At 39.2% G+C, this 11224-nt stretch overlaps 1 protein-coding gene across 1 annotated transcript in view; it reads right to left on the bottom strand.

Moving 5' to 3' along the window:
- Positions 1-11224, bottom strand: part of LOC117792396 — a 144414-nt gene that overhangs the window by 48934 nt on the left and 84256 nt on the right. Inside the window, 2 exon segments of the mRNA XM_034632527.1 lie at positions 5799-6025; positions 6132-6244. Coding sequence (XP_034488418.1) covers positions 5799-6025; positions 6132-6244 — 340 coding nt within the window.

Here is an 11224-nt window from a genome sequence, read left to right as displayed (position 1 = left end):
TCTGCAGCAGCCGCAAGTCTATTCAAATTTATTACAATTTGAGTGACATTTGTAATTTGCATGCTGCACAAATGGGACGAACTGTGGCAACTGTTTATTTTAAATGCCCAAAATAAAATCAAAATCAAAATCAAAATCAAATGAAAGAAAGCTAAATGTGGCCGGCAGGGGCTCGGCAAAGTGTGTCAGGTGGGCTGATTGCCAAAGGCAACGATGACTGGCAGCTGGCAGTGAATCGATTGCGAATTGTTGCCCACAAATAGCAGCAATATTCATCGATGCATTTATCGATAATTAAGTAGACAAATTGATATTAGAGTTGAAGTTTGTGATCTCAAATTTGCAGATTTAACAATTGATTTCGCTTTTTAAAGACAACAAACAAATATGTATTTGAAAATAAACAAGTTCAAACCGCAGCGAGCCAGAAAATGAATGAAAAAAAAACAACAAAGAGAAAAATGAAATACCGAAACAAGGACAAACGATGAGGCATTTGGCTCAAGTGTCCGTCTTTCTGTTCCGTTCGGTTCCCTTCCGTTCCCTTCCGTTCCATTCCGTTCTGTTCAATATTTGTCACCTTGAACATGAAAATTGCTGCTGTTGTTTGCACTTGGCACAGAATATTCAATTCTTTTGTGTGTGCAAAACTAGCAAATGACTTTTCAAATATGGCGAACACGAACTGATTCAGTTATGTCAATAAAATATTATAAAATGTACATTTTGCAATTTGTTAACGGCAGCGGCATTTTACTTATGCTTATTATTATGATGGGAAACCAGAGGAATGAATGTATTCTTTTTTTTATTTTGCTGCCGCCTGTTATGGCAAATTATTTTTATTGCATTTTTTCTTTACGACTTTTTCATTTGCATTGCATTATTGTTGTTGCCATTGTTGCTCTTACACATTTCAGTCACATTTTTCTGCCTTTTGCAATTATGATAAATTTATGAGTTCGTTTCTCCCAAACACATACAGCTACACACCCACACACACACACACGCACGCACACAACTGCAACTGGCTGTGCTTCACTGACTTTTGTTGTTGCTGCTAGTGTTGTTGTTGTGGCTGCCACTCCTGGTTGTGACGCAGACGAATTGTTGCTGCTGCAAGCATTTCGCCTTTAACTTCAGTAGTTCCAACTATATGCTATGAATACACGTATTTGTTGTGCGTTTTGGCTTCGGGTTTTGCTTTTATTTCAATGCATTTGACAGCTTTACGCTCAATTTTCAAACACATAAATTTGGAGCTAAGCAAACACTAAATGTGGTTTTATGCATGACTTTGCACTTTGTATGACTCCTTTTGGTGAAATAACAAGAAGTTAGAGAACAATGGCCAAGTAGCTTATTTAATTTCAAGGAGACGGAAATATAAATCTTAGAAATCTTAGAAATAAGTATAATCTTTCAGCACTCAACACACATATATACACGTATTTAACTCAACGGAGCGTAGGTAGACAGAAAGTCTGACGGACTGACTGATGACTGTCAGTCAGATAATCATTTGTGCTCAGCTGTTTGCTCGATCATTACTCATACGCCCCGTGTTGCTTAATCACAGCCAACACACAAGACAACACTACACAACACTACACAACACAACACAAGTAAGCTGACGACACTTGAACCAAATCATTTACAATTGTTGCGCTAATGCTTTTGAAATTGCACCTGGCCTGATGATCACAGCAGCAGGAAGGGGGAGGGCAGGTAATTTACTTTTTAGCCACACAATTAACTTTTAATAATGCCAAGTGAATAACTCAATAAAATCGACGCGGCGGCCAGCAAAATAAATGACTGATAGATAAATTGAAATTGCTTCCTAATCAGAATTCAAGGTTACTTTGCCATATGAGTGAAATTAATACGACTTTGGCTTATGAATCAAGTGCCAAAGGCATCGACGAAGCTGTTTGCCAATCTCTGTTTCTCTTTGTCTGTTTGTCAAGTGAATGTTGTTTCAAGGTTGCTGCACACACTTACACACACACACACTCATACACTCTCGCAAATGAATTGTACAATTTTTAATTAAATTTTGCTTTACTTGTGTTAGCATGGTTTAAAAATAAATGCACACAGTAAAGTCAAATATTAAAAACGAAATGTATCTATCCAAATAAATAGGTGGAAGATACAGGTGTGGGGGTCCAAAAGGTAACACATGTCTCTGCTTATATATCACAAATATAAATTTAAGCTTATTTAGAAATGCAGCTGTAACAAAAACTATGACAAAAAAAAAAACAAACAAACAAACAAAAGCAGCACGAACTAAAGACTTGCCTAAAAATAAAGCAAATGTCGCTTGCAATGCTGCAGCAGACAATACCCTGTAAAACTGCATGGTAATTAGAACTTCAGTTTGTAAAATAACTAACATGTAATTTAAATTAACAGAAAAATTTATAATAATAATGTATTAAAAAAATAAATATTAAGAAAAATTGTTAAAAATTAACTTTGTCCTTAGCTTTGTTAATTAGTAAGACGCTTTGCTTTGACTGACATTTGTTTTACTTTAATTTCTCATAAAGGGTAGTAATAGACCATCTTCTACCTTTGGCAGCAGCTGTCATTTGCCATTTGTTGCCAGCGCATTTGTCGACAAAAGGCAAAATAAAGCTAAGCTGCCAAGGCACGTACACAAATGTAAGCTAACACACACACACACACACACAGACACACTTAAAGCGACTCGTGTGCCGCGCCATGTTGGCTGGCAACGTCGACTGCATTTGGCTTTTTAGTCGTCGCTGTCGCAGTCGCTGATGATGTTTGTTGTTGCTGCTTAGAACTGTCAGCATTGCAAAAGCTAAACCGCAATTGCATTCCCTTTCCTTTCTATTACCCTGCCATTAGACTAAGCCCATCCCTTGCAGCCCCTCAAACCGCCCTCGCCCACAGTGCTTTGCACACGCCGCGCTGTCTGCCTTATTTTGCACTATAATTTGTGTTTGCTTTTGTTAGCTTTTGACGCTGCCGTTGCCGCTGCCGTTGCCGCTGCTGCTGTCGTTGATGTTATAAAACAAATTAGTTAGAAAACAAAAATAAAAGAGCTACTCGTTCACGTAGCAGCACAAAAAGCGGAAAACGCCATTTGCAAAGCTTATACATAGAACATGCAATTAGCCGGGTCCACAAAACTGAACATAGAAGCGTTTGCTTTTAGCCAAAGAACACAAGTTTTTCAGCCAATCTGCAAATATGCAGCCAAATATGCCAAAAATGCAAATTAATCAATTTGAGTAAATGCATCTTTGTTAAACTTTAGTACTTTAAACTTTTCCTATTTAAAAAAAAATATAAAAATTCTTTTAAGGTAATTTCCCACTCGATTTTCTTTCTTACACACGTGAAAATGTTTTAAAATAATGCAAATATAGTTCAAAACATATTGCTACACATTTTCTTTTTAATGCCCGACAAAACCGTCAATCATAGAAACTTCTAATCGTCGTTTATATATGTACGTATATGCATTTGACTGCTGTCCATTCCCCTTCCACAGTCTATAATGCACAAGTGTGCAGCAGGGCAATTTACGAGCAACACTTAAACAATCCACTGTGGTTGCCGGCGGTTCGTGGTTGGCAGTTGAGTGGTTTGCCAGCCTTGCAATCGCAGCCTTGATTAAAAGGCAAAAGTCCATGGCTGTGAGTGTGATTGTTGCTGTGATTGTTGCTGTGACTGTGCCTGTGCCTGTGAGTGTGACTGTGACTGTGGCAGCAGTTGTCACTGCTGCGTTGAATGCGCATAAATCTGCATTTAAAATCGTTTTACCACAAATGAACACAAAACAAAAGCCATCATGGCGTATGAGTAATTTTCAACGGTCGGCCGCTCGGTTGAGTAATGAAGGTTAATCATGCGCCATGTTGTCCCGAGCACTTTGCGGCTGCTCAAAGCTGCAGGCAGACAAAGCCGCCGCATTGCGTTAAACAGTGCGTATGAGTAATGCGCGTTACGTATGCGCCACGTGTTCATGTCTCTGAAGCATTTGGAAATTGCTCGTGCCCACAACAATAATTGCACACAATTAGACATTAATTGCATTCACTGCAGCTTTGCAGCTCGACAGATCGCTCATTGCCAGCGCTGAGATCATTTTGTGGAGCTCTCATTTATCTATCTATCCATCTGTCTGTCTGTCTATCTAACTGTCTTTTTATCTGTCCATCCATCCGTCTCACAATTTATCTATTCACATATCTGTGGCAGCCTCGTCTGTTTTTTGTTTGTTTTGCCACATTCAAGATTATGCGGAAACGTTGCTGCAAATGTCTTTCGAATTGACCGCTAGGCTATTGGGCGCAAATTAATTTGTGCATTGTTTGCGGACTCCAGTGGCAGCTGCGCCCAGTGGGCGTGTCACAAATTCAAATGCGCTCAGACACTGACAACCGGAAACATGACAATTTTTGGGCAACTTTCGGTGGATTGTGCAACAGGTAATCAGCCGGACACAGCTTGAAGTGAAAGTCTGGCCATAGGGAAATAACAGCACTTGAAAAATGTTATTACAATCGAAATGACAGCAGCTTAAAGTGGCAACGAATGCTGAATGCTTCTGTTGAACATTCAAGTGCAGACCAGTTTCATTTGTATGATTGTTTTCTAATGATTGCCAGTAAAATGTTAATAATAAATGACTAAGCCAAAGCGTAACGTTGCTTAATTGTTAAGTCAATTGGAGATAAAAGGGCAAACATTTAATAATCAGTTAATACTCGTATACTCGTATAACTGATTCATCATTGTCAACCTTTAACCCGGCTGTCAAGCAATTTTATCACCTTTCTGGCTCTGTATGCACTATCATTATCATTCTCTATTCTCAATGTACTCGAACAGCCCTTTTACAACATGGCAAACACGTGGAGAGTGCGGGGTAGGGGCAGAGGCTGGTACAGGGAAAATAGCTGCGGGGGCAGAGGCGAAGGCGAAGGCGATGACGATGGTGTTGCCATAATGTAAATAAAATCTAATCACATATTCAAGGTTAACAAATGCTCGACAAATGCTTCTGCCGTTGTTGCTGTTCACTTTTGATATGTATCGTGTCCGCTGTTGTTGTTGTGGCCTTGGTGTGCTGTTTGTGTGTGTGTGTGTGTGTGGAGAGCCCTTAAAAGCAAGAGCCACACAACCTGAAAGACGAGCTGGCAAAGTGACGCACAAGCGGACAAGCAAACACACATAAAAGTGTATAAAATAGATATCTAAATAGTTGGGCATATAGATTGCTGACAAACAATTTGGAGAGCGAACAGACCTACACGCTATCAAAGGGCGCCGAGAGGGGGTTGAAAAGTTGCGTAAGCTTCTTTGCTTACGTAGAGTTTGCCTTTGAGTTTTATGTATATTTAATACTTCAAACTTTGTAAGGGAAAGACATGTAAAAAAGCATAACTATTGCGTGTTGTTGTTGTCGTTGTGCAGTTAGCGAGTTGCACTTTGATTGATGTTCTTGGCATGTCAACTCGCTACCTTACAGCGCTTTCTGCTTTTGCTGCCCACGTTGCGTATGAGTAATGAGTCAATAGGCGAATTATGCATACGCCGTGTGACAGATACACATCTTATGTTGTCTGTGTGCCAAAAAAAAAAAAACAGAAGAAACTTATGCAGTGACATTTACATAAATATATAATTATAGCAATTAAATTTGGTTGACAAAGTTGCAATTAAAATGTGCAACAAATTGTGGCGTTGCGCTCTGTTTGGCCGTCTGGCCGCATTCCTTTGATCTAATCAGTGTGCACAGTGGTGTGACCTACCTTCTTCTTGCGCTCCTCCTTGAAGTCGATGACAATGCCCTCATCCGATGTGGACACCGATGTTGTGCGTATGCGTGCATTTGCCGATGTTGTGGCCGCATCATGTGGCGATAGATTTATGTGACCATGGAGAGCGTTTCCATCATCGCTCAATGGCGGCGATGCCGAACCGGAACTCCAAGAGGCCGATGAGCTGCTGCCTGGACTGGAGCCCATCCAAATTTCCGATGCTGAAATGATGAAACAATAAAATAAAAATAATTAGAAAAGTTGCAAAAATATATTAAAATTTCTTTTACTTATTTTATGAATTAATGTCTCGCCTTGACTTACCGTTTTGCGTTGATTTTTGTATTTGTAGTAAAATTAATGCTGCATGACATGATTCTTTTTTGCACTGATCGCAGCTGCAATCAAAGTTGTCGCTTTGCGGACGCTTTCGTGAGCTGTAAGAAGAAGAAGTTTAAATGTGAGTTAGTTTGATTTACTTGGTTGATGAAAGAATAAACTTATCAAAAAAAGAACTTTAAATTGCCACAGTTTGAAAAAATATAAAAATATTAAAAAATAAAAGAAAAGAAATAAATAAATGTTCCAATATTCAGAATGTCTTTGAAAGTTTCTTGGAATTTCAAATAAAAAAAAATAAGAAAAATTAAATTTAACTTTATCATAAAACAATGATCTGTTCCAAATACTAAAAGCTTACAAAATCTTTAAATTTTCCTTTGCCACTGCAACTTTGTAGTAAATACCATTTGTTTGTTGTTAAACTGTTATTCAAATGCCGCTTTAAGCCAGTGTCATTGTGGCATAACGATATCAGTGATACGAAAATATACTAATTTTGTTTGATGAGGCAAATTGTTGGTAATTTGTCGGTTATTTATTGCATCGCTCTCGCAGATAAAGAGCCGCATTTGTTGTTGCTGTGGGCAATTCCAATTCCAAAGAATTTCAACTGCCAGCATTGGCCCAGTTGTTCTGAGGCTCGGCTTTAATTAGACGCCCCCGCAAAAGCCTAAACTCTAAGCACATCAAAGCGACCGCCACACACATTGTTCTTGTTGTTGTTGTTGGCGATGTAATTTGCACAACAACAATGTGACGAGGTCTCTTTACGATAATCGCCCCGTGAGGCATTTCAATGCAACAAAAAACAACGCAAAACTATTTTTCCATTTAACTAATTTTGTGGCCAGCGATTTTGAATGCCCCTGCATTGTTATTGTTGTCGATTTTGTTCATTCGTCATTAATTGGCAGCTACGATAGCATCAAACAATATGCATACAAATATTTTATGGTAAATTTTGGTTTTTTTTTCTTTTTTTTTTGCAAATTTTACTGACTTTGTGCCAACTAACATAATATTAGGTGTTGTTTTCCGTAGAATATTTGTTATTTAAGGTGGAAGACTTTCAGCTTTAAGTTCACCTTGAAGCAACCTTGGCAAGCAAAACAACAACGACAACATGAGGCGAGAACAACAATGGCGCAGCCAATTCAGATATCCTTTGGCGTTAGCTTTATGAACATCATTTTTACGCTCGAATAACTTGGACAAAGGCAAAGCGCTCGCTAAAGAATGCAACCAGAGGATGCAGTCAAAGAGGATAGAACAAGAATAGTAAGGGGCAGAATAAGGCAGGGTGCATAGAAGAATAATAAAGAAGCGACTGAGGCGGCGTCTCATAAATTCAAAACATTTCAAAACGCCAAATGGCAAAACTGATTTGAAATACTCGTAATCAAGTTGAGTGGAAAGAAAGCTGGTGATGCTATGCTCCTTTTGCTCCTTCTCGGCATCTCACATCATTCTCCTGCATTATACATAACTGAGTCAACAATTGAGACGTCGCGACGTCTTTGTTATTGACAGGGCCAAGTAGCCCATTGCCAGTTGCGTGCCCGGATTAATATTTGGTCTTGGAAAATGATATGAAAACAGGACCCCCATTCCCCTATTCTCAAGACATTATCAGACCCCAGCAGGATTGAACGAGGGTTTATGTTTGGTGCATTGTCAGTTGTAGTGAACAATTGTTTGGTGATTGAATCTAAGCGGCTTAACTGCAGTTTCCATTGACTGCCAGTTGCATAGGCCATCAGTCTAAGGTCAGCAATACTCGGAGTATACAGTCATCAGAATGTTGAGGCTGCATTCCAGATCATACTCCATGACAACGTCTTAATCAAATGCACAACTAGTTTACAAGCAGGAAATGTTCTTTAGTTTTCTTTGCATTTGAAATTGGAGTCAGTTAGTGGAGCATTTGGCTTAAAAAAGGCTTTTTTAAATACTTAAGTAAACTTAAACATATATTTAAATACTAAAAGATGTCCGTCAAAGATTCGACTTTAAACTGTCATAAAGAAATGTAATTTTGATCATGATTTGGTTTCTTAATTCATTGTGTATTTAAATTTAATTAATTTTGATAAAAAGTTGTTTGCTCTCTGAATCTTTAAGCTATAAAACTACAAAGTTAATTGTGATTAAATTATAATTTTAGGATGCTTTCCTTAAACAGTTTTAATTATATTATTCTAAGTTCTTACAAAGACGTGCAGACATCATTAATATGACAATAGTTCTTGGAGCTTTTCCTATCTGGGCTGTGCATATGGAGAGAGAGAATTGGCATCATCATCTGCCTTGTAGACTATTTCCTTAGTTGTTGTTTCTTTGTTGTGTGTTATTTTTGTTGTTTTATTATCGCTGCCATCAGCACTTCTGCTACGTTTAAGCCAGAAACGTGAAAATGCATTCTGGCTGCTGTCCGCGAACCCTTTCGAACCATTTCGGTCCATTGTGCAACATCAGAGGCCGCAGGCAGCGAAAAAGCCAAAGCCAAAGCCAATGGAAAAGCAAAAGCAAAAGCATCGAATCGTTGTTGTTTTGTTGCATTGAAGTGAATGCAACTCCTTCTGAGAACAGCTGCCATAAAATTTTATTGCCCAGCTACCAGGTTTGGTTTTTAGCCTTTGTCTAATGCACGCGCTATGTGTGCTATCCGAACCCGAGGAGCCAAAAAAATAAAAATAAAAACTAAACCCGGGGCAAATGCATACAATATGGGAAGTGAGCTGGAGTTGCAGTTGCAGTTGCTGATGTTGCAGTTGCTGTTGCTGTTGCAGTTGATGTTGGCTTTTATCCATTTGGCACCTTCTGCTTCATTTGCTAGTTTCTGCGCCCCAATTAAATTGACTAAACTTGACGATAAATTTGTGCCGCTCGTTGCTAATCGCATAAAAGTAAATTTGCGCATAAATCGACTTTTGAAATCTCTGCATTAAGAGAAGCACACAGGCAGACGGACAGACAGACGGACAGACGGACAGACAGACGGACAGTCAGCGTTCGGTCAGCGGCGGTTGATTTTGCCGGCCGGTCTGTTGACTGAGGCGCGTGCCGGAGGATGGAGGGGACAGGATGGCAACTATGGACAGGGGATATTTTAGCCATCACGATGTGGCCATTTTGTGCGCACAATCGGTACCGTTAGGTTCAGCAACAACAGCAACAACAGCCACAACAACAATAAATAGTCCGTTGCTTTCCGCTCGATTGCGCAGCAACTTTAATAAACTGCAAGCTGCAGTTGTTGTTTCTGTTTCTGTTTTTGCAAAATTGCTGGCCAAGTCTCAAAGTCTCAGAGTCTCAAAGTCTGCGAGTCTCTCTCTCTGGCTGGTTCACTGCGTGGCCGCACGTAAATTGCGGCAGGCACAGATCGGACCAGGAGCTCGGGGATTGTGACTCTGACTCTGGCGCGTGATTGAAATGCGATATATTCGCGCCGATTTCGGGCCAAAACCGAGCCGAGTTGAGTTGAGTTGAGCCTGGGAAATGCGCAGTGATTTTCACTTGGTTGCTGTTGTTGTTTCGTTTGCCGTTTGCTGTTTGCTGTTTTGTTGGCAATTATTTGCCCACGCCGCTGGTTGCAATCAGCAGGCGACGCTAGCAGCAAACGTTGCATGCTGCATGCGGCGAAAAACAATAACAAAAAAAAAAAAACAGAAAAAAAAGGTGTTGAAAGCTAAATTACATTGCAATGTGCAACGGCGGCTGTCGGAAATATGCGCGCTCCAGAGATGCGATATGATATGCCTAACCAAGTGGCAAGGGAGGTGAGCGGGCAAAAGGGAGGACGCCTGGGACACATGGAAGGGGGCTAGATGTTGCATCTAGCTGACTATTCGTTTGCATGCCGCATAAAAATTAGTTGCAACTGCAATTTATAGCTCTCCTTGTTGTTGTTGTTGTCGATGTTGTTTTTGTTGCTGCTGCTCAAATCGCATTTGAATTGAGCTGCATTCGCTTTGGTTTTGCTTTGATTTGTGGTTGTGCCGAGCAACTGAAATACAATTAAAGTCCGCTCGCGAAATGAGTTTATTGAATTAGACACGTGCTCGAAAATTGGACCGGGTAATTGGTTGGGGCCAGGACCAGGCATTTAACAATAGCAAACAGCAAACAGCAAACATTGTTGTTACTTTTGTTCGTAATTTTGAGCAACTTTCACCCGAAACTAGCAAGAAGTTAGCCCAACAATCGCACAAAAGTAAAAGTGTGCTTCGAAAGCACATCAAAGCTTCAAGCGCAAATTGAAAAACAGATTCACAAGCTGTGATACCAAAAATAAATTAAAATTTATATTTAGTTAGGCTGATTTTCAGTTCGGCGGTTCATTGCCCCAGGTTCAATAACTCTGATTGTTGACCATAGAGAAATGGCGCAGCTTTAATGGACAAGGGTGGAATATCCAAGACATGATAAGCTGCTGCCACTTTGATTAGAATTGCGTGCAAGGTGCAAATCTTGAGTAGCATTTGTTCTATAAAAAAGCGAATGTTATTTTCGCCTCAATGGCAACTTAACTTCATTGAGGCTTTTTGCAGCACAAACGCTTATCAGTTTGTACGATAAGAAATATATAAAGTCATTGTGAAATAACAACAATTGGAACCCACAATTGAAGCGTAAATACCTAAAACTTAAATTGACCAACATTGCGTATACGCAATATTTACATTATCCTTTAAATAATCCACAGTTAAAAATAAAAACGTTTGATAAGTTTTTAAACTATACTGAATTTATTTCTAATAACATGGTTTTTATCAATGAACAAAATCAAACTACTTCAAAAAGTTTCAATATCTTTTTTTACTATTTGCTGCTATTTTTTTTTAGCGACAACAATAAATTGTTTACGCACTTATGACGTACATTGTTTTTGGCATCTATTGTGGGCCTGATATTTCCGAGCATTGTTGCTATTTTGGTCATTGTTCAGGCCTTAAATTGTTGTTGTTCAAATTTTCAGCCTATGCGTAATTTCCAAAATTTGTCATGGTTGAATTTGATTTCATTTCGTTGTTGTTGTTGACGTTGTTTTTGTGTTATTTGTATTTTTTATTTTA

This window comes from Drosophila innubila, assembly GCF_004354385.1.
Source record: "Drosophila innubila isolate TH190305 chromosome 3R unlocalized genomic scaffold, UK_Dinn_1.0 2_E_3R, whole genome shotgun sequence".
NCBI lineage: Eukaryota > Metazoa > Arthropoda > Insecta > Diptera > Drosophilidae > Drosophila > Drosophila innubila.
This window is presented reverse-complemented; position numbering and strand designations above follow the sequence as displayed.